Source organism: Ovis aries, chromosome 1, assembly GCF_016772045.2.
Source record: "Ovis aries strain OAR_USU_Benz2616 breed Rambouillet chromosome 1, ARS-UI_Ramb_v3.0, whole genome shotgun sequence".
Classification (NCBI taxonomy): domain Eukaryota; kingdom Metazoa; phylum Chordata; class Mammalia; order Artiodactyla; family Bovidae; genus Ovis; species Ovis aries.
The window spans coordinates 193,666,308-193,690,277 of NC_056054.1; the positions used below are offsets into that span (position 1 = coordinate 193,666,308).

Genomic DNA, 23,970 nt, shown 5'->3' on the forward strand with positions numbered 1-23,970 from the left:
TATGAGAACTAACAAGACAGCAAAATGGATGAATCATACCATGGGAAAGTCAAACTCCAGAACCAGGTCTCATGTAGAGTAGACACTTGAAGTAGGCCACTGGGACAGGAGAAGATGTATTATTTAAATTTCCATAGGTTGAAAGCAACAACAATAAAAAGACTCTGGCTAATTTAAGTAAAACAGAAAAGGGATTTGTTGGAAGGATACTGGGATCAAAGGGCTGTGTCAACTGCTGGGCTTGTTGCGCAATGTATAACTCAGGCAGGGTGGAATCATTCACATTGCCATCTATACAAAAGGTCCTTCCTAGAGTTGTGCAGTGTACTACCTACACAACTGTATGTGGCAGTCCTGCTGGAATACCTTATAGGACAGAGTTTCCCAAACCATCTGAGCTAAAGAGTTAGGTTTTTTACAATTGCTATTAAAATCCATTATAGATCAACACTTTAGTAACTAAGGAAATAAAATGCCACTTGCTCTCTCAGCAATGTCAATTACTATAAAAGTTACTAACCACTCAGTTTCTGAATTTACCTCACCATGGACTGGTAATGCACGGTTTGGGAACCAGCACTGGTCCACAACCACACCTTGAGTGGAACTGACAGATGATCCAAACCACACACAAGTGGGAATGGAATGAGCAGTTCAGAACCAGAACCAAGGAATCAAATGCATCTGGACTCTCCATCTCCCATGCTTTTCTCTCTTCCTTTAGTACGATTAAACCCCACCACAGAATAGCTTTCTATATTTCTATAATTGAAAACACAACTAATAGCTCTTTACAGTTTATGTCTTATAGCCTCAGTCACCTGGGAAAGGATTATTGGTCCCAAATCCAAAGATTTCAGAAAAGGGGATGAGTGGCCCAGCCCAGGTCTAGTGCTCACTCCTACGGCTAGATGTGTTGCTTCTGGCCAAGAAAACACCCATCCCCGGGGACCATACGAATGGGACTGCGAGCAGTTCTTAAGAGAGGGGCATGATGTTACCAGAAACAATCCAGTATGGATGTACCGCACACAAAATAGTAGTAGGCTTGCAATTGTTAGGTCTATGTTTTCCTGTATCTATACTTCACTTAATACTTTTTCTGAAATATATCCTCCCCAAAAGGGTTTATGATCAAATAAATATGGGGAAATCTTATGATTGTATCACTCTCATAAAGCCTCATAAGGCATCTTAGTTATTAATGGCTCTGAGAAGAACTGTAAAAAGGAAACATGCAACTATGTTTACTGACCTCATCTTATCATTGTAACCTTTCCTAATGTAACATCCAGTAACACCCCATGGGATTACTATTCCAAGAACATATTTTGGGAAAACCTTCCAGGTGATAGATGTTCTCCAAAAAGATCCTCAAATCCTTTAAAAAAGAAAATGAACAAAAAAAATATTTTAAACAAACCAAACAGCTGGGTATTTACAGAAACTGGTAAATTATTTGCAGAGTCATTTTATAACATAAGCTTTATCACCATCAAAACTACCAGTTTCTAGGCTCAGAATTTTGTAAGTTCAATCGTGCTAAGATGGGATACATCTCTGGAACTCTAAACTTGCCCACTGTAGACCATTCCTTCCCCAGGAGACATTCACAGGTTGTCTGGAACTCCTTTCATTTGATGTCTGGTACCCTGCCCTCTTTGAAGTAAGGTGTATCTTTACACCATTTTGTGGTGGCCCACTGCAGTTTGCAAAACCAGCTTAATAGCACAGGGTATCTTGCTCTGTCCTGTGTTCATAGAAGGATGAGGCCCACTAGGGTGAGCAACACACTGGAGAGCAGTGTTAACAGAGCCCCACATCTGGGGAAGCTTAGAGGTGGGGCCGACATTAATAAGCAAAATGATAGCGTTCTCCCCTCTAATGAGAGATTAGAATCTTAAACCAGATCTGCCAACTGGATCACAGGCACAACTAAAGGACAGAGTATACTGCCTGGACAATCAGGATTAGAGGGCATAATATAGGTTGGCCACTAAGTCGGGCAACACAGGCACATATATAATAAATGGTTTATGGATATCACATTATAATGCATAATAAAATAATAGCTACGTTGCCAGACTTTGCGGCCATGCTGGAGCTAAAGCTAGGTTTACATCAAGCAGTCACTAAATTGTCAGGGGGCATTGTTCTAAATGTTTCACCTGAATTAGCTAATTTAACTACCACAATGTTCCTTTGAAGCTGGTACTGTCATCATTTCCACAGAAATAGGTATGGAGGCTGTGGCACAAAGGAATTGAGTATCTGGCTCCCGGTCACACTGTTGGTGAGAGGAGGAGTTGAGCTGTGAGCCCAGGAAGCCTCACCCCATCCTTGTACCCACCACACTGCAGCTCCCTCCCCTGGAGGCCTGAACCCCTCGGCTTTGTTGAAGAGCCAGCATGGATGCCAGCAAGGACTGATCCATAGCAAGGATGTAAGTTTCTCTTCTCTTACTTTTTGTTTTTAAACAAACATAGTTTAGGAATAAGCACCAGAACTAACATCTGTACTGTTCTTTGCAGCTTGGTCCTCATCACAGCCCATTAGAGCAAGCAAAGAAGGACCAATAGTCCCTCTTTTTAGATAAAGGAGGTTGAGTCTTTAATGGGATCCCTACCTTTCAGATGGCGGAACCGTGTCCTCTGACTTCGAGAGACTCCTGGCTTTAACTCATTTCCTGTGTTGGCTTCTCTGGTAACCAACATCCAAGCTGGTCCCTGATGAGTCCTGCCTCTTGTGTCAGCCCCTCCCACGCTGAAGAAGACTCACTTACGAGGATACGATGGGCATGATGACGATGACTTCTGAAGCTAAGTCATAAAAGACGTTGGAGTTTCTGCCTCGATCTCCCTGGATTACTCACTCGGGAAGAATCAGCTCCTGTGTTGCGTGGATGCCCCAGCTGACCCACACAGAGGCCCGGGTGAGGAACTGCAGCTTCCTGCCCACACCAGCATGAAAGGGCCCGCTGTGTGAACTGCCATGCCAGCAGATCCTCCAGCCCCATCAGCAACTGCAGCCCCAGCCGACATCTCTAGGGTAATTTAATGAGAGACTCCCATGAGGCTTACAGCTTCCCAGGTGTTAAAGAATCCACCTGGCAATGCAGGAGACGCAGGAGACGTGGGTTCGATCCCTAGGTAGGGATGATCTCCTGGAGAAGGAAATGGCAATCCACTCCAGTATGCTTGCCTGGGAAAGCCCATGGACAGAGGAGCCTAGTGGACTGCAGTCCATGGGGCTGCAAAAGTCAGACATGACAGAACACACATGCACGCCCACACTGGTTAATTCCCTGTGGCAATTTGACGGGCCATGGGGCATCCAGATGAAACATGGTTTCTGGGTGTGTCTGTGTAGGCATTTCTGGAGGAGATTAGCATCTGGATCTGTAGACTCGGTATGGGTGATGGCTGTCCCCAGTGTGGGTGGGCATCATCCAGTCCCCTGAGGGCCTGAATAGAATGAATGTAGAGAAGGGGGAATTCATTCCTCTTCTTCCTGCCTCTCTGCTTGAGCTGTAATATCTTATCTCAGATTCTCCTGTTCTCAAACTTGGATTCACACCATTGGCTCCCCTGACTCTCAGGCCTTTGAACTCAGACTGAATTACATCACCAGCTTTCCTAGACGCCAGGCTGTAGACAGAGCTTGGGGCTTCTTAGCACCTTTAGCATGTGAGCTAATTTCTGATAATAAAATTATGCATATTAACATATATTTTATGTATATGTTATATATATACTTACATAATTTATATATATTATACTAGTTTATATAATATATATTATATAAACTATAATATATATACTATACATTAATATAGTATGTAATATATAAATTATATAATATATGATATATACTATCTAATATATATATAATGTATATAAAATTATCCTTTCTATTTCTCAGAAAGACCTTGACTAACACAGACCCCAAGCCAAATCCCCACAGCGAAATCACTCTTGAATTCCTGACTCAAAAAAACTCTGCAATAATAAATATTTATTGTTGTTTTGAGCCAGTTTTTTAACTGCTTTTTTAAAAGATGGGAGTGCTCTGCATCTATAGGTAACTAACACAACCTCCGTGTCTAAAGGGCTGATCCTGGTGAAGGTCATTAACTAGCTATGATCTTGAGAAAGTCTTTAGAACACTCTCTAGTGTTCCCCTGATAAAAATAATGCAGGAAAATTTCTGGGCCATTCTTAAGGTAATTCAAGAACCATTACCGCAGGATTTAGGGAGTGTTCTGCGTGTAGAGAAACTCCTGGCATAGATAGGCTAGTTCATGGAAAGCGTGCATCATGGACATGTAAGTATTTAAGAAACATTTTAGTGGTGCCTCTTCTCTACCGTTTCATAAAAATCTCCTTGAAGACTCTGCTAGCAGTTGCCCGCAGAAGGCCACCAAGCATTTCTTAAGCTCCCAGCTCTGTGCCGAGACACTCCAGAGGAAGAGGGGGAGGGGCTTTGTTCACACTGATTGTTCACAGAAAGTATCTTCCCTCACACCCTACCGACCAGAAAAATCCCCTGCCCAAGGCTTATCTCAAATGCCCCTGAAACCTCCAGAGGCCACTTCTCCGACCCCGCCCTCCACATCACCCACAGCAGGAGAAACTCCTCAGCGGTGCAAATGTTCCTAAACATCTGGCTCTCTGAGGAGAAAGGTCTTGGTTCACAGACTTTTTTGATTTCTGTGGCCTTAATGCTTCTCTGGCCGTTGACTTAAATCTCCCAATAGGATGTTCCTGAGGTAGAGTTGGGAAAGGATGTACACAGCTGGTCCCCTGAGCCAGTGCCAGTGCCAGCCAGCTCCCCTGCACCTCACTCTCCCTCATTTTATCCTCCTGATTATTTTGAAATGTTCCTGCAAGCTGTTCCCCTCCCCCACACTCAGCATCTCCCCCTCAGCCCAGGTCTTCATCATCTCCTGCCAGGACTATTTTGAGAGCTTCTTCCTTGTTCCTGATGTGAAGAGCCAACTCATTGGAAAAAAAAAAAAAAAAAACAACAACAACACCCTGATGCTGGGAAAGATTGAGGGCAGGAGGAGAAGGGGATGACAGAGGATGAGATGGTTGGATAGCATCACCAACTCAGTGGATATGAATCTGAGCAAACTCCAGGAGATAATGAAGGACAGGGAAGCCTAGTGTGCTGCAGTCCATGGGGGTCACAAAGGGCTGGACATGACTTAGTGACTAAACAACAACTTCCCTGTCCCCTCCCTCCTCACGCCTGCCCCTCCTCCCTCCCACCTCCTGCGCATCTTCTCTCAGCACCATGCTTCCCATCCTTCCCATCCTTCACACTCACAGTCTTCCATGGAAAGGTCAGAGTTGCTGGGTGTACAGGCTGTCTGTGACCAGTGATCCATCTTCTCACACACACACACACACACACACGCACTGAATCCCAAGGCATTTCTCTGATGAACAACCATACTCTTCATGTCTCCCCTTGATATTCTTACACCCTACAACGCCCTGCTCCCAGTCACAGGCCCACTCCTCCTTCTGGGCACATCAGCATTGTCCTCTTCCTCCGGCTGCTCCCCTTGTATCCACATGGTATTTTAGGGAGAGCTCAGCGGGGGAACTTTGGGGAGTCATGGCTAGTTCTGTGTACCTCTGCTTTTCCTCCCCTCACCAAATCCGCAAGCTCCTTGAGGGCAGGATCCTAGAGTGAGTCTCCTTGTCTTCAGCGCCCGGCGCTGTGTCCTGTGTGATGGGAGAGTCTGGGTCTGGAGGAGGGAAGATGGTGCTGGGAGGTCAGCGGGGTGAGGCAGTGGGAATGTGCTGAGCTAAGGATTTCTCTGACCCCAGAGCTTAGCAAGGCTCCTGGCATACAGGGGTACAGGTTGCTTAGGGAGGTGGGGGATGTAGAGGGAGGGAAGTGAGGACCAAGAGCCCTTCCAGAACTTTCTATAGTGGCTGAAGCTCCCAAGACTCTGCCTCCATCTGTTTTCTCTATCCTTCTTCAAGGACCAAATAGGCCACTTGCATAATTAAAACCCCATCTCTTAGGTTCTGTGTCTGTTATGTGTTTTAAATTGAACAGTTATAGGCTCAAAACAACTAGTGGGCCACACGTTAGTGGCTCTGGTCCAGGTCCTGGCCCCAAGGCTGGAGGGCAGCCACTCCCCTTTCCCCAGTCACATTCAAGCTTAAGCCCCAAATCAATGGACAATGACTTGGATTTCAGGTAGTTTTCTTAAAATAATTGTAAGAAAACAACTTTGGGCAAATTAGCTCTGCTTCAGTTACTAAGAGATTCAGCAAGTCTCTTCCCTCCAGCTGGCTTTTCCATCTGAAAAAAGAAAATCAGTGACCAGCTGATCACTAATATGTCTGACACTATGATTCTAAGCCAGTTCCCTCTCTGTGTACTTTAATCTCCTCCTGTGTGTGTGTGTGTGTGTGTGTGTGTGTGTGTGTGTATACACGCTTCGTCGTATCCAACTCTTTGTGACCCCATGGACTGTAGCTGCCATGCTCCTCTGTCCATGGAATTTTCCAGGCAAGAATACTGGAGTGAGTTGCCTACTCCAGGGCATCTTCCCAACCCAGGGGTCGAACCCACGTCTCCTGCATTGACAGGTGGATTCTTTACCACTGAGCCACCTGGGAAGACCCCATCTATAAAAAGGTCATAATATCTACCCATCTCAGAGGCCTAGTGAAGATCAAATGAGATAATGGATATAAAAATATTTCTGTATGCTATAGCTATAAAATATTAGTTATTATTTGTGAAATTTAATGTGTGCCAAATGTCTTTTATAAACGTTACTGAATGACTTAAATAAAATTTTAACATGATGGTAGTCATCCTGTGACTATGAATTTAGTAGAACATGGAGAGTACATTCAAGGCAAGATCTCCTAAACGGAGACTCAGCACGTAGTCGGGCAAACTCATAAGTCAGACATCCTTAGGTGAGCCATGGACAGTCAAAGGCCAGGCCTGTAGTCATCATTTTCATTATGGCTTTTTTATTCTGCAAGATCTACACAAAGGACTGGCCATTACAATCTGGGCAAGCTTGCTCATTCTAAGGCTTGCCCTGAATGTTCAATCAGTCTTTTAACAGATGTGCTGAAGAGAATTAAAGTAACTCATGCTTGTTTGCCTTTCCCAGATGGAACATAACTAGGTCACTATAGTATTTCAAAACATCTTCCATCTTTTTTTATTATCATTATTATTATTATTCAGCCCTTGAAAGCCAAGGTCAAGTTTCAGAAGTAAGCCACGTCTTACTTTGATCTTCCAGATCATGGGCATACTCTGCCTAGCAGCCTACATCCCTATGTCTCTAAGCACAGTAAAAGTCTAATTAGGAAATCTTTGTAGTGTCCTTAAGAATTGGGACTCCTGGAGGGATTGAAGCCAGGGACGGCAAAAGAGGTCCATGCTGCTCCACAGTTTTTGCCTGAAAATGATGGCTGACCGCTTTTCTGAGCCACAAACCAAAGAATGTTCCTCTTCTTTTGCTCGATAGATTAGCCAAGAAGTGCTTGTTGATAAATACCTGTGGGTGTGAATAGCGACTAACCCAGCTTTCCTGCTGTCTTCCTGCTTGTGTCTCCCTCTCCCCCGGCTCTTCATCTGTAACCCCCACCTCACATGTGATGTTGGGAGTGCAGTTCCTGTTCAGTGGTTCCAAATGATGCTCAGAAAAAAAGGTTGACTCTAAGCAACTCACTTTTTCATCAATAAGCAGTTACCTGGTCTGCAAAGATGGATAGACACAAGTGGCCCATCCACAGATGACTGTCTGTCTTGCAACAATGTTAAAACTCTGTTGATGGAAGACACTGAGGAAGAAAGAAAAACTTGCTCTCCCCAATATCCAAAAAGCAAGTGTTAGCAAGGTTCCCTGTCCACTGACCAGCCAAACATAAACATCCTCTTGGTATCTGGAAAGCAGCCCATTAGAAAACAGGCATGAAAGCAAAGTCCAGGGACTTTGCTGGTGGTCTAGTGGCCGGGACTCCGTGCTCCTGGTGTGGGGGGTCCAGGTTCACTAGAACAGCTAGATCCCACGTGCCACAGCTGGGAGACCCCACACACCCCAGCAAGGATCAAAGATCCCACATGCCTCAACTGAGACCCGGCACAGCCAATAAATAAACAAATACAATGATTTTTTTAAAAAAAGAAAGAAAGCAAAGCCCAATGGTGTTATTGTGAAAGGATTAAATATTATTATTTGTAGTAAAATATTCTTATTACAAAACCTTTGATACTTGTTAATTTATAGATTAAAAAAAGTGCATAGGTGCTCGGTCACTAACTCATGTCTAACTCTTTGCAACCCCATGGACTGTAGCCCACTAGGCTCCTCTGTCCATGGGATTCTCTAGGCAAGAATACAGGGTGGATAGCCATTCCCTTCTCCAGGGGATCTTCCTGACCCAGGGACAGAACCCACATCTCCTGCCCTGGCAGGCAGATTCTTCACCACTGCACTACCTGATAAAAAAAAAGAACGTTTCTCATAATTGATATTCTGCTGGCTACAGACGTATGAGCAGTAAAACACTGAATTATTTCTCTTTAAGTAGAAAACCATTGACCCAAGCCTCTCTGTAGTAGTACTTCTTGAGTCACCCTGACCCTGGGCCCTTTCTCTGAACCCGCTCCCCCTCCACACACAGAAACCTGTCTAAGACCCAGCTCTCAAAGAGTTAGCACCTGGCCAAACAGAAACCTCTAAGACCCACACCAGGCCAATGCTACAGCCAGTGTCTGTTCAGAAGGGTGGGTGAACATGGTGAGCCCGTTGTTGGCTATTTTAATAACCTCTCTGCCTATCTGCACTGAGGACTTCAGGCTGTTCCAGCCTGAAGTTTCCACCACTCTGCACCCCATGCTCTGCTCTCTGGCTCTGTGGCAGCCCCATTGTGGGAACACAAGTCAGGTGACTTCAGAAAGCCACAGGGTAAATGCCGTGTGCCTGGGCAGGCCCTTCCTGAACTGTGAGGGAGGAGCGGGAAACATCCTCAGTGACTAGTACGTAAATGTGGCTTCTTCCCTTCGGCTGCACCCCAGAACCCCAGGTTGAGTGCCTCTTAAAAACCAGAAATAATAACATATAACAGCCACATGGGCAAGTCCCCAACCTGCCATCTGCATCAATTTCCCTCCGTTCAATCCAATGGAGAGAGATAATAACCTATCTTAGGCTTAATTAACATCTGGGCCCTGCTGCTGGGAGAGTCCCAAACCCCTGTCTCCTTGTAATTGCAAACCTTTATTTATTGGGCACTTTGATGACAGCCACATAATGGAAACTATGGCCCAGACCCCACCCATAGCTTCATGCTCGCCAGTTGCCAACCTCCCCTCTTTACCCCCTCTGGCCCCTCCCTATTACTCTCCCTCCTGTCTACCCAGCCAGCCTCCAGTATCCTTTGCTCATAATCCCCCTGCCCCACATCAGTCTGTGCACGTAGAGTACTTAGAATCTGGAGACCTGGACCATAGTCTCAGATCTACCTGTTACTCACTCCACTACGATGAGAGGCACGCACTTGGTTTGCCCAGTCCTTTGCCTTGCATACAGTAGGTGCTAATCACTTGTGGTGGCCTTCCTTTCTGCTCCATTCCACTCTTTAGTCCCTCCCTAGGTCTCTGAGTGACTAAGCACACAGCTATTACATGTTTTCATTTCTTCCACTGGATTACAATCTCCATGGGAGCAGAGATACCTTCTTGTCTCCCTAGGTCCACCCCAATCCCCTCCTCAGACTCACCCACCTCACGCCCACAACCAGAAGAGTGCTTGGCACACAGTAGGTGCATTATATAAATTTTTTTCAGTGAAGGAGAGAATGGGAATGAATGGATGAAGACACGCACAGGTTAAGGTCAAAATTATCTAGGTAATAGGTAGGGAAATGTATAATTTATCATCCAAACTAGGTCACTTTTGAAAGTGAAAGATGGCTCTACTATAATTACATGAAGACACTGGTGTCAATGGGAACTGTCTGAAGTGAACCAGTTCTCATGCCACAGTGAAGATCCCGCCAGCCGCAGCTAAGCCGTCCCAGTAGAGGCCTCCGTGGATCATGGGCCCCCAAGACACAGAGGCTTCCTCAAGGAAACTGGTGATTCCTCTTCACTTAAGGACCCTTTAAGATTAAAAGCAAACAAAAAAGAAGACTCAGAGTACAATGGAAAGGAAAGGGAGATGCGACTTGAAGTTTTTCTTGGCCAAACTCTGGGAGAATCAGCATAGCTCTCGCATTGTGCTATGAGTTTTCACTGATCATTCCCCATGACGCCAAGCACAACAGTTTGAGTTTACAGTACAGCTCGGCTGTGCCCTAGAGCACGGTCCCAGGCATACCCACAGGAACATGCATGCATGCACACATACACACACACACACACACACACACACACACACACACACACACACCAGCTGCATTAGGGCAAGAGATCCTAAGCACCCCTGTGTATACTCCATATATATACCCCATGTATATAGCATGTCTCCCAAGAAACAACCTAGAGCTTCCACATTTCTAGAAAAGAGGACTCTGTCCATTTCAGGGCCATCTGTTAGAGAGGTCAATGACTGCAAATATTTTGGGGCGGTAGTGTGTATGCCTGTTGATCTGAGTATAGAACAGTAATCACACGAGAAATACTGATCTGGCCTGATGACCACATGAGACAAAACGACTCTCTTTACAGAGAACAAACAAAACTCCAGCCCGAGAACACAGACAGTTGCCATCTCTTCTGCCATAGCTGGTGGAAGAGTTTGGGCTGGAGATGGAGCCACTTGCTTAGGTGAGTATCTAGAACTTCACATGGAAAATTAGCCCATAATATTTCCACAGAAAGCATGCCATTCAAACCCCCACCTACTGTTTCCTCTTCCTAACAGATTACTTCCTCATTTGCCTGTTTTCCCTCCTTGGGTTCTGGAACATGTTTCATGGAAAATGTCCCTGCCCAGGTACACATTTGTTCTTTGGGGGAGCCCCATGAATGCTCACTCATCCCAACTGCGTTATTTCAATCCAAATACTCCAGCAGACACCACTCCTTTCCTGCACTGCTCTTTATCAAGAGCACCAACTTGTTCAACATTTAGATTTGGAGCCTCAAAGCAACCTGAGAGATGGTTTGGTTAGCTGTCACTATCTCCATTGCACAAAAAGAACTGGCCCCCCAAAGGAAATTGCCCAAGGTCAAAGAGCTGATGTACGGGAAAATCAAGGCTAGAACCAAGCCTCAAGTCCACTTCTCTTTCAGCTATACCCACAGTCTCACACACAGGAATACTGTGGCCACTCCATCTTAGCCCCCCAATCTCACACTTGTCAGTTAACACTGGACATCTTCTAAGACCTGGGTCAAAGGAAGGAAGTAGCAGAGATACGTACTACAAAAAACTAAAGTCTCTTTGGACTTCATCAACGTGAACACCTCCAAAAGGGTCTGACCAGCCATGGGCTCTGCGAACTTCCTTAATCAGCATTACTGATGTGAGAAGAGCCCCACACACCTTGGTGTGGCTCCATATCTCATTCGAACAAGCAGCATAAATAGGAGCACCTGATCGCATAGTGCTCCTTTAAAGAGATGAGCTCCTCTATTGGAAGCCAGGCAGTGTGAGCATTTTCCCTGGGAGTCAAGGACGCGGAGGATGAAATGCATTGGCCTGCAAGGACTAAGACAGGTTTACCTGCCAAGGAAACCTTGGGAGAGGACAGACAGCAGCTGTGGATGAGGAACTGCAGTTCTTGGTCTTGTAGATCTTTAAATGGTGCCTGGGAATCATTTGCCAGCCCTGACTGAGTACACAGAACTGAGAGTAGGACCCAGGGGCCCTACTCACCCTCCCTCCTTGAACTCAGGTGATCTTGGAAACCTCGCTTTCTCTGTGTATGAGTCCAGCTTCAAAAGTGCAACCTTTAGGAACATGGCTTATAACCGCAGAACATCTGTGATGTTAGGAGAGTGCATCTGTGATGCACTAAAATATTTCTTCCTGCTCACTGTGGCCTCCTCCAACACAGTGCCTGAAATTCTATTATTCAGCCTTTTACATCTTAAAAGCTTTAAAATCCAAGAGACCCCTATTAAAATGTCAGTTTCCTGAAAAAGTGACTTAGGAAAGAATTTGGGACTCACTGTTGGCTTTAGGAACAATAGCTTGAAAAGGTGAAGCATGAATGTGGGCACTTCTGGAAGGGAGGCGGGCCCTGCACTTCACACACACATCTTCAGCCCACGTCACTGAGGCAGAGAGGCCCCCTGTGTTCCTGTTGAGGACTTCTAAGAGGCAGTAGTATGGCATCTTGGAAAGAGATTGAGAGACATTAGAAGCCTGAGTTCTAATCATGGCTCTGCGATAAGCTACCCACGTCACTTGAACAAGTCCTTACCCCTCTCTGAGCTCAGTGTTCTCATCCATAAAAGGAAGGAACTGACTAGCTCGGTCTCGCCCTCAGACTCTCAGAAAGAGTAGATGATCTTGGGAGTGAGCTGGTGACCTCCTGAACCATTCATTGGTGGCTAATCCTGGGACAGAAGGGATGGGGAGTCCCCGACAGGCAGCAAAGAACAAATTCTCCTAGGACAGGGATCTGTGATTGGGATGGGTCCTGGAGCAGGGAAGAGCAAGGTGGTGAGGAAGATGCCTCAGGATGCCAATTCCCTCCTACTCCCAGACTTCCTCCAGTGCTTCGAGGTTCCCTCATGATCAGAGATCGAGGCTCTTTCCTCGAAGAGTAGCTGGGTTGCTTGCAAACTAACTTATCCCAATACAAAAAGATACAGGGGTATAGGGAGGGAGGTGGGAGAGGGGTTTAGGATTGGGAACTTATGTACACCTGTGGCGGATTCATGTTGATGTATGGCAAAACCAATACAGTAGTATAATAAAATTTTTAAAAAAAAGATATAGGAGACGAGAGTGTAGGACTCTGAGTCAGGAGATCTGACTTCTGGCCCAGCTTGTTGAGTGATCTTGGACACATTGTTTTATGTCCCCTAACCTGGCTAGGTGGAGCAGTGGTAAAGAATTTGCTTGCCAATGCAGGAGACGCAAGAGACACGGGTTCAATCCCTGGGTTGGGAAGATCCCTTGGAGAAGGAAATGGGAAATCTCTCCAGTATTCTTGCCAGGAAAATTCCACGGACAGAGAAGCCTGGCAGATTACAGTCCTTTGGGGTCCCAAGGAGTCAAATAAGACTTAGCAACCAAGCACACACAACCTGGCCCTTAGGTAGAATATCAGTCTGCATTTTAGGACACAGCATGGCCTCCAAGTTTGGAGGTAATGAACGGGATGTCTGTCAGGCAACTCCTGCTCTGCCTTGGCCAAGAGGAATATCACTTCCAAATTAAACTGTGGTGATGGCCGAGGCCACAGTGAGACCTAAAGGTGTTCCCAAAGCTCCAAACAGTTTCTAGCCCACAGGCAGATGTTTCTTCTATTCTTACCTACTAGGAGATAGAGGAAAGCAGAAACACATTTAACTTTAACCTTTTCTCCTTTTTAACTCAGAACATTAGTTTTGCAATTATCAAACTGCAAGATCAAATCAGTCAATCCTAAAGGAAATCAACCCTGAATATTCACTGGAAGGACTGATGCTGAAGCTGAAGTTCTAATACTTTGGCCACCTGATGCAAAGAGTTAGCTCATCGGAAAAGACCCTGATACTGGCAAAGCTTGAAGGAAAAAGAAGGGGCAGCAGAGGATGAGAGGTTAGAAAGCATCAAAGACTCAATGGACATGAATTTGAGCAAACTCCAGCAGAGAGTGAAAGACAGAGGAGCCTGGCATGCTGCAGTCCATGGGGTCACAAAGAGTTAGACATGACGTCGTGACTGAACAGCAGTGACACCCATCTATTTTATCTACAAGGATCCTGAGACTAGAGAGAGAAAATGACTTGACTGGCTCAGTGCAGCCAGAGTCCAGATCACTTCAAGGCCTGGATTCAAGACTCTCCCTACAGACGTCTGCCATACCACATTATGTGAACCTTTACTTGGCTCAAGTTACAGGGAAAGATTTGGTCCATGATTCCATTCAAAGACAATTACAAGTAAACCACCCTTCTTTAACCAGAACCATCCTTCCCTTAGAAGATTAGGGAAGTTTCAAGGAAAAAGTTGAGAACTGAATCTAACTTATATAGAGTGGAGAAGTCAACTGAATCCCAATCCTTCCCTCCTTTACTTAAAATATATATAAAATATAAATATAAAATATATAAATCCATATATCCTTAAAATCTTGACTCCTCCATCTGGGTGATGACCTTGAACTTTATCAGCCCTATTCTCCTATCCTGAAGTGGAATCACCCCTTTATTCCTTCCTTAGCATTTCCTGAGCACCTACTAAGTGTTGGGCTCTATGTTAAATCTGGTGGATCAGACAGGCCTAAAGTTACATGCCTGTCCTTGGAGAACTCAGCCAACCAGGAATGATACAGATGATCAATAAACATGGTACCATCGAAAGAGCGCCCCCACCCTCAGACTACACCTGCTCTTCTAGGGCAAGACCTTGCCAGACCAGATCTCAAAGGTAAAGCAAGTGGAGACCAGGTTCCTCTGGGGGCTGCCACTCTACCCCTGCAGCAGGGTCCTTGCCAGGAAGAGACACCTGGCCCCTCTCCTCCAGCATCATGTGGCCAGTAGACACGCATGCACACTTGGGGGGGAGAGTGGCCTGTTGATGAAGGGCACACATGTTATCCAGCATCTACCATGTGTAAAATGTAGGGACACATTAGAGAGAAACAGCCAGTTTCTGGATCCCAAAGCCGAAAACCTAGTTATGAGCCATTAAAACTGGAGGAATGTGAAAAGAGGAGTTTAGGAGTTTGGACCCCATGGTCATGGTGTTTCCTTGTATGACCCTGGGCAGGACATCACCCCTGTGTGCCTCATTTCTTCATTTCTAAGTGGGGGCAGGGCCAGAGCATGCCCTGGGATTGCAGGACTGGTGCTGATGAATGACTGCTTGGCTTATTTTTCTTTTAAAGTTTGGGCTTTCCTTTCGTTTATGTGACTCAAGTCTGAACTAGGTTTGTGGAAAGGAAGAGAAATGAAGCCAGGGTCAGGTAGAAAGCTGGGTAATAGGTGACGCCTGAGGGGAATGATGTGTTACAGGAGGAACTGGGATTGGAGAGATGAAGAGGAGAAACCAGAAAGGAAGCAGTCACAAGGGCTCCTCTCCTTGGGGGTAGGAAACAGGGGCCTTTGCTGGTGTCACTGAACAGTCCTAGAAAAGTGATGGAATTAGTGCTAAGCTCCAGGGCCACCTAACCATTCAAACCACCAAAATGATGATTACTTAAGGCTGTTCAAATTAGGTCACTCCAGAGCTGGGGGTATGGGTGGTATATTGGGGTGGTCCCAGGCATTTTGTGAACATGGATAAGCCAACAGAAGCAGGAAAGGCTCCAGCTAACCATAAAGCCAGATCCAGATGTGCTGAGCACATGGAACATTCTCCCAAATAGATTGTGTGCTGGGTCACAAAGCCAGCCTTGGTAGATTTAAGAAAACTGAAATCACATCACGTGTCTTTTTTGACCACAACATTGTGAGACTAGATATCAACTATAAGGGAAAAAAAAAAAAAAAACTGCAAAAAACACAAACATGTGGAGGCTAAACAATATGGTACTAAACAACCAACGGAAGAAATCAAAGAGGAAATCAAAAACTACCTCGAGACAGATGTGGCCAAGTACAGAAAAACTTGGTGCAGGGAATACAGAGTACCATGGCCCCAGGGGCCTGCCTGCATGCCTGAAGCCCTGAATAGTTTCCCACGTGTCAGACGGGGCTCCTAGCCCCAGCTGTCCGTGCACATTTCTAGCTCTGTTGTGCATCACTGACCAGCAAATATTCAGGCTACTGATGCATACTACACAGAGCAAAGTTCTGCTTATTCCATTACTAAATCCTGGTAGAAATGAGGGCAATGAGCTCGTAATAGAATTATGTTTCTCATGGTCCTTGGCAACTCCCATGAGGTTTTCTAATCTCCAGTGTGGTGCCAGGGGTGGATTCTATCAGCCAGATCTTTCTCCTTTCACAAGCTGAACTCTTAAAAGGAGCTCTGTCCCTGGGAGGGCATCACGCTTGCTTAGTATAACAGGGCCTTTCTAATTTGTTTAAAATCTACTCTTCTGCTGACTATGAGGCAGTGTGAGAGAAGGTTTTCTTTAGGGGGGAGCATGTGTGTGTAGAGTGGGTGTTTTGTCTGACACTGTAATAGTGGAAAGGGTACATAATACTATTTTTTCTTTTACACCATCCTGCTCCTCCCTCCTCTGCCTCAACACACACAACAAACTGTGCAAATATGGGATGCTTGTGCTGAGGGAGGTGGAGGAACACCTCCTCTGTGGATGTACACGCCACCCCTGCAGCCATCTCTCTTGCCACCAGAAGTCACTCCTTATCTCATGCAGTCAATGCCTCCTTGTGGGACATGGAGGATTACTCACGCTGGCGAAGAATGCAGCAAGTGTCTCACTGCATTTAAAGTACCATCAGCTTGTAAAGGAGAAAGAGGAGCCTCACCTTGCAAGACAGAAAAGCTGTTTGATGAATAAACCAGACCTCAGGTGCGTTCCATAATGTGTAACTTGTATCTCCTCTGCCTCACTGTACTTATGCCACACCACTCTTTTCCCTCTGAGTGTTATGAGTAAATTGGTTTTCGGGTTTTTGTTTTTTTCATTCAAAACATCTCTCCTTACTCTAGTGATATCATCCCTGGAAGACTGAGATGTAAGAAGAGGTGAATCATGTATCACCTTCCTATCGCATCTAGAATTACAACAGCCAGAGCCCTGGGGTGCAGTGGGGATAAAAGCCAAAAAGTAGAGGGGAGGAAAGAGGGAAGGGGAGGGCGCAGTGGGTAGAGGAAGCTGACTCTTCTGCAGTCTGCTTATTTTCTTCCTCCTCCTTCCTCACCCTCTAAACACCCCTTCCCTATTTATAAATCAGAGAATAGGAAAAATCAGACTTTAAAGACATAGTTGTCTTATATTTATTGATGGTATTGGTGTTGAATGTCATTCGTCTGAATCTTCTGACCCATCATTGTAACCCCATTAATCACAGACAAAAGCCACCATGGCATTCTCTCTGGACTCAATTGGATTAAGAAGGATGACATGTAGACTCTGCCCCACCTCCAAGTATTTGTCAAATGATCTTCACCCTGATTAAGGCTCTCATCCGTTTCAAACAGCAGAGGAACCTGGCCGTGTATGGCAATAATTTGAAATGTGAGATTAAGCATGCAAACTAGTGATGGACCACACAGCTGACTTTCCTGACCTCTCTCTACCTGGGGGTTTGAAAACATCATTCAATAATGTGTATCTGAGGTATTCAGGAAAAAGGATAGGGACTCTCAACCAAGTCAAAATATAATAAAAGAGAAAGATGGACCTTGTTCTAAGGCCCTCAAGAAGTGACTGAATATTTTTCAAATTCCCACCCACCCACACTTGCTTTTCTAATAAGGATCACCTATTAACTTGTTAATTAGGAAAAAAAATCTCTTCTCCCCACCCCCCCCCCCAACCCCTCCTTCCTCTATGGTTTCAGTGAATTCTAGACTCCTTAAGGATCACTGGGTGTATCTGCTCCGAACACATTTACAATGAAAACAAAACCAAGGGCCTCAGGACAGCAGGGAAGGCCAAGAGAGCAATCAATTTCTACAACATAGGAAAAAAGGGCCCACAGGGGCAAAGGGAAAAAAACAATTTGCAGAAGGCACAGTTTTGGCAGCATCTTATTACAGCTTCCAGCTGATCGGGTGCAGCCAAACTCGAGACATCTGTTTGGAGTTTACAACAGAAACAAACACAGAGCAAGCATGAAAACGCTAAGACACACACACAGACTGAGCAGTCCTCTGCCTTGACCTCCAAACCACTCTCCCACTGGGTCAGGCTGGGTTGTAGAAGGAAAGAAAATGGGCTTTTCCACCTGCTCCCCACCCCACTCCACCTGCACTGTGACTCATTCAAGCCATGACTAGAACTTAACTTTCCTTTCTCCTTGCTTTTCCTTTCAGGAAAAACAGAGATGCTCCCACTCCTTAAGAGAACCTCATAGGGACTTCCATCCATTCTCTAATTCTCATCTTTACAGCTCCTTGAGCTGTTTGGGAAGGAAAAGGTGAACCACAGGAGGTGGTAAAACCCTAGAAGACCTTGAAAGTTACCCCTCCCTAAATCATCTCACAGGTCTGGCAGTGAGGACCCGGCATCTCCAAGAATTGCCTCAAAGAGGTCAAAACAGCTGATGCTTATAGAACTGAATAAGCGAAGAATCCGGACCTAGCTGCGGTACCCAGAGTTTCAGAGGACAAGAAAGGCCCCAGACTACGCAAAAAGCAGGTTCCCCCTTCTCAATCACCTCCAAGCCCTTCGAAGGACAAAGATGAGCCTCCCAACCCTATCCTAGTCATCGTCACACCCTCTCCCGCCCACCCCCATGGCCAAGCATGTTCTGAAGCAGCTTTGGATGCTCACCTGTTCTGTTCAATTTTCCTCTTTATTCTCTTCCCCACTGGCGTGCAAACAGAACCAGAGCACGGCTACTCTTAAAAAATAACAAAATGTTTTATACACATTTCTGTATATACAACTGAACAAAATTTTACATGTCCCTTTTGCACAGCAAAAGATATAAACATTGGACTCTGAGAACACAGTTATGTACAAGGAAACCAAAAAGATGTCAAAAATACTTCACAACAGTGCAAAAATATTTTACACAGTATCACGGAGTGAGATCTTTTGAGCAGGAGCAAGGTGTGTGTGTTTCTTAAGGAAAACTTTTTCTAGGTATTGGATGTCAATAACTGTAAACAAAATGCGACTTTCTTTCACCCCTCTCCCTTCCCCACTAGTTATTTGAGGAATTTGGCAGAATTTCAAGGGTCTGAGTCTGAGGTAAACAACCCAAGCTCTCGCACCAAAAAGACTGGGTCCAAGGAGGTGGCATTAAAGCCTCAAACACTGTGAAAGCAATTAAAAAAAACACACACACACACACAAAAACTGCCATGTCAATGACAACGCTAGGCCCTCCCAGATGGCCGGTGGGGGAGGAAGTTAACCCCTCCTCCTCAGGCCCCAGCTGCCCCACAAACAGGAAACTTGCTAACACCAGCGGCCTTTCCCTTCCCCAGACCCCAGATGGCGACCTCTTTCCCCTTCCTTGTAGGGTTCCCCTCCCCCGTATCTCCACTTGCAATCTGAGCCCCGCTTCAAACACAGCCATTTGTATGGGTGTAGAGAGGGAGGGTCTGGGCCTCAAGTGTCCCATTTCCCCTTTCCTGGGCCAGGTCGGGAGGTAAGGAAGTGGTGGAGAGACGCGTCGGGGTCACGATCGGGCGCCAGGGGTGCGCACAGGACATTGCTGGGAGCTCAGCCCGAGTGGGGCTCGTCTGGGCTGGCGCAGTCCGCAGGGCCGGATGGGTCCCCGGCGGTGGCAGTGTTGGCATCCGGGCCCCCTCCTTCAATGGAGCTCTCGCTACCCGTGCTCTCGCCCGACAGCAGGCGCGTCACCCGCAAGTCCGCCTGCAGGCTGCGCACGTCGTTGCCAAAGCTGAGCTCGCCCAGGTCGTTAATAAGCTGCGAAAGCTCGGCCCTCATGTCGGAGGTGTTGCCCAGCAGCAGAGGCGACCCAGCCTCAAGGCCCGGCGAGACCCCGCCGCCCCCTAGCGCCTCCTCGTGGCCACTCTCCAGCGTGTCCAGCAAGTCCCCGCATTCGAAGTGCATGGCCACCACCAGCGCCCGCTTCGCTTCGGCCTCTGGCTCTGCCGGCTCTCCCTCCCCAGCTCGGTCCTCCTCCTCGGGGCAACCCTCCGCGTGCTCCTCTTCCTCTTCCTCCTGCAGCTCCTGCTCCTGCTGTTCGCCGAGCAGGTCCTCGGTGATGGAGCCGAGCTTGGGCGCACTTCGGCTGCGCTCCACCGGCGGTTTGTAGCAGCAGGGTCCGTGCAGGAGCAGCTTGCGCAGCGGCACTAGCGGGATGGTGTGAGCGCCAACCAGCTCCTGCTGCTGGTGACGCGCATCGTCCCGCCGCTTGAGCCGTTTAAATTCCGCCAGAGCATTGGCCGACGTCTGGTAGAGCAGCAGGGCCATGGCCTGCGCCTTCTCGGGCTTCGACACGAGTACCGCGTGACAGCGCAGCATGACCGCCTTGTGCTTGAGCTCGTGCCGGTACACCCAGGCGAAGACCTTGGGCAGTCGCGCGTCCGCCACACAGTAGGTAACGCGGTGCAGCAGGTACAGGTGGCCAGGACGCCGCAGCGCGCGCTCCTCGGCGTGCACCATGCGGATACCCTGCGCACTCACAGTCAGCTTCATCTTGGTGCCCTGACGGCCCGCCTCGCTCTTGCTCCAGATCTTGCCCACCGCTAGGTCGGTGCAGCCGTCGCCGCGCGCCTGGATGGTGGTGGCATTGCCCAGGTAGAGCACAGTATAAGTGGGGTCCTCGCTGGTGATGTGCAGTTTCTTGCGCTTGGAGCGGAACATGCTGCCCACCCGGCTGAGCGCGCCTTCGGGGCACGCCCTCGCTAGCGAGCTGAGCGCCGAGTAGTGCAGGCTCACCGCGTAGCCCTTGGGCTTGGACGCCTGCCGTGGCGGCGCCTCGGCCAGCAGCTCGAACTTGTGCTTCTTCCACGGCAGCATCTCCGGAGGGTGCCCCCGCGCAGCTGGGCGGCGGCGGCGGAGCGCCGGTTGAGAGCCCGGCTGAGCCACCCGCCCCGGCCGGGCTCGGCCCGGGCAAGACCGAAAAATAAAACTGCTGGGAGTGGCCCAATCAGGAGTGGGGGCGGGGGAATGGGGGTGTATAAGGCTCGAAAACCCAGCAAAAGAGGTAGGGGTCGAATTTCTTTCTTTTTTTTTTTAAGATTTAACTGCAAGGGGGAGGAGGGAAGGAGCACACAGATTTACCCCAGCCTGAGCAGGATCAGGGCAGAGTCTTAAGCAGGCAAAATGAGAGAAAGACAGCACAAGAGTGGGGCGGAAAACGTCTTTAGAAAAAAAGAGATGTGCGCGTGCAAATAAATGAAAAAGCCCCCAGAAAAAGCAGCCGGGGTGGTGCGAGAATACGCAGGAACTCCTCGGCGAAGGTGAATAAGGGCCCCCCTCTCACACACACACACAGTCGCTAGGGCCAGAAACCGCGGAAACTCAACCGCGAGTGTACCCAGGGGTCGCTACTCCCCACCTCCAAGGGGTGCTGGAGGCAGAGAGCCCCTTGGTTGAGCGGGTCCCAGAAGCAGTTGCTTGCTCCAAGTGCGCTCGGATGGTGGGTCCGGATGGCCGCGGCGGGCCCCGCGCAGCAATCCCCCCGTGGCTCACTGCATCTTCCCACAGGCAGGACGCCGAGGACTTGGGCTCCGCGGCTCACTGTTAGGGCTGGCTCGGCGGGGGCAGCGCGGGGCTCCGAGGGCCAGGCGTGCGCATGGTCGGCTCCCGGGACGGTCGCTACCTCATTTCTTTTCTCCGGAGGGTGTCTGACTCGGCTCCCGGGATACCCTGGCTCGGCTGCCAGCCTTTGCAGCGCGCCCTCTCCGGTGCTACGAGCGGTAGCTGCCTCGCCAGCCTCACATCCTTGCCGTCCGAGAGGAAGATCTCGGGTAAATATAGGCCGGCACAAACCATTCGCCGCGCGGGGACAGGGGAGGAGCAGAGACAAGGATCTGTTTCAGGCTTGGACGCCTCGCGGTTTGCCAATCTCTTAAAGGGATCTGGTTGCAGCCATTGGTTGGGGGAAAGGGGAGACCGCTCCAGTCTGGCAATTTCATCCCAAATTTACCAATATCCCCTATATCTACAGAAATCTCCAAGACCTGGGGTTACCCCGCAGGAAAAGCAACTTGAATTCTGACACTCCACCCCCAGGCTGAATTGCAACTCACTAAATAAATGTATGTCTCCATCGAAACTTCTGGGGGAGGCGGTGGAAGGTGGGATTTACACTCTAATATGCAAAAAAGGTTGGGGAAATAGTAATTCTTTCTGTGTGTGAGAGCTTTCTGAGAATGACTGGGTGCTATTTTTTTCCGCAGAATTTTATTCTTTCAAAGAAAATAAAGAAGGGCAGAGAAAACATCTTTCACTTTCTTGGAGCCCTTTCTCCACAGGTGAAGAGCAGATAGTGAAAAGAGAGATGAGTGGTAATAAGATGGTTGGAGTGAACACTAAAGTATGTATTTGATAAATAAGCTCCTAACTCCCAGCAGTGGCCCTGCCTTCTGTCAGGGCCTAAGCGGGAGAGCACTTTTCTGAGATATATACAGTTTCTAAATAAACCTGGTGTGGGGTGAAGAACTCAGTTTACTTTGGCTTGCCAGTCATTTAGTTTTATTACATCACTATCACATTATGAATGAAAATTCCTAGTAAAAATTCAAATGACTTTTATTTGTTTCAAATAATGCCCACCCACCCTCCATGAGAATGATTAACATTAATCATTCTCTTGTGCCAGCTTGACACTGTCGCTTTAATCATCTGGCTGGCTTGACCCTTGGTTAGTAACTCATTTCTGGGCCCAGCTTTCCTCTACGGTCTACTCACTCAAAGCAAAACCCCTTGTAGCGGGAATGTGTAATAATTGTCCTGATAACCCTGCATGGAACACCCAAATTCATCCCACAGGAGAACAATAGACCCTCCCACTCTCCAGGCCCAGGCTTCTGGGGATCTGGATGTTTCTGGCTTCCGTGCCAGGTCCTGATCTCAGTACAACCATAATCCCTCCTGGGGATTCTCTGGCCCTCTATTTTTGCTAACTTTTAACCTTTCTTTGAAAGTAAGTGAAATTCACTCAGTTGTGTCCAACTCTTTGCGACCTCATGCACTCACTGTATGTCCATGGAATTCTCCAGGCCAGAATACTGGAGTCGGTAGCCTTTTCCTTCTCCAGGGATCTTCCCAACCCAGGGATCGAACCCAGGTCTCCCGCATTGCAGGCAGATTCTTTACCAGCTGAGCCACGACTCAATTTGCTAGAGTCATGGGTACTGAATTTCAGTTTAACTAACTTTCCTGAGTACCTTTTGGTACCAGGCCCTGAACTGGGATCTTACAGACCTAATTCCTGTCTTCAAGAAACTCCCAGTCCAGTGAAGGATATAAACTTCACCCAACTCTGGGCTTCTGCTGGAACGTAAATTCTATGAGAGCACCCTGTCTGCCTCAGTGCCTGGCACCACTTAATTGTTGAATGAATGAATGGAACATGCATGTAAACAAGAAGACGGAGTGGATCAAATGCCCTGCGAAGATCCCAGAGTACTCTGAGAAGCTGGAGAAGAAAAGAGTCTTTGTGACTAGGAAAATCAAAGAAGGTTCCACAGAGGTGGTTATGTTTAGAATGAATGAGACATCCCCAAGCCGGAAAGAGTTAAAGGGCTTTCCAGATATAGCAAACATAGAACATAAAAATGCACATGTGCAGTTGAGGCTGGCATTTAATAACAATGAAACGGGAGAACTCTCCTGGTGGTTCAGTGGTTAAGAGTCCACCTGCCAATGCAGGGGACGTGGGTTCCACCCCTTGCCTAGGAAGATTCTACACGCCATGGGACAACTAAGCCCATGTACCACAACTAACGAGGCCCACGTGCCCTTCAGCCTGTGCTCTGCAACAAGAGAAGCCCTGGCAACGAGAAGATCACACCGCAACCACAGAACAGGCCCTGCTCTCCGCAACTAGAGAAAGCCTGCATCCAGCAGCAAAGACCCAGGGCAGCCAAAACAAAATAAATTAAATAGTTTCTTTGAGTGAAAGAGGAAAATTTCCTGATCAAACAAGGAATTCTCCTGATCATGCTTTCTGGGCTCTCCTAGTCTCTAAGAGAAGGAATGGCCTTTTCATGGCTGGCTGGGCCCAGAATGTCATTAGATCAGA

General features: G+C 47.5%; 1 protein-coding gene and 1 long non-coding RNA gene across 2 annotated transcripts; both read right to left on the reverse strand.

The window, feature by feature from the left end:
• Positions 1-8,205: 8,205 nt before the first annotated feature.
• On the reverse strand, positions 8,206-14,628 carry LOC132658383 (uncharacterized). Its single transcript, XR_009597972.1, has 2 exons — positions 12,175-14,628; positions 8,206-10,157 (listed from the first exon to the last, which is right to left on the reverse strand). It is a non-coding gene; the product is annotated as an uncharacterized LOC132658383 (long non-coding RNA).
• A 4,015-nt stretch (positions 14,629-18,643) lies between these two features.
• On the reverse strand, positions 18,644-21,668 carry FAM43A (family with sequence similarity 43 member A). Its single transcript, XM_012108037.4, has one exon. The coding sequence runs from the start codon at positions 20,736-20,738 to the stop codon at positions 19,473-19,475; it is 1,266 nt and encodes a 421-aa protein (XP_011963427.3). The 5' UTR covers positions 20,739-21,668; the 3' UTR covers positions 18,644-19,472.
• Positions 21,669-23,970: the final 2,302 nt, after the last annotated feature.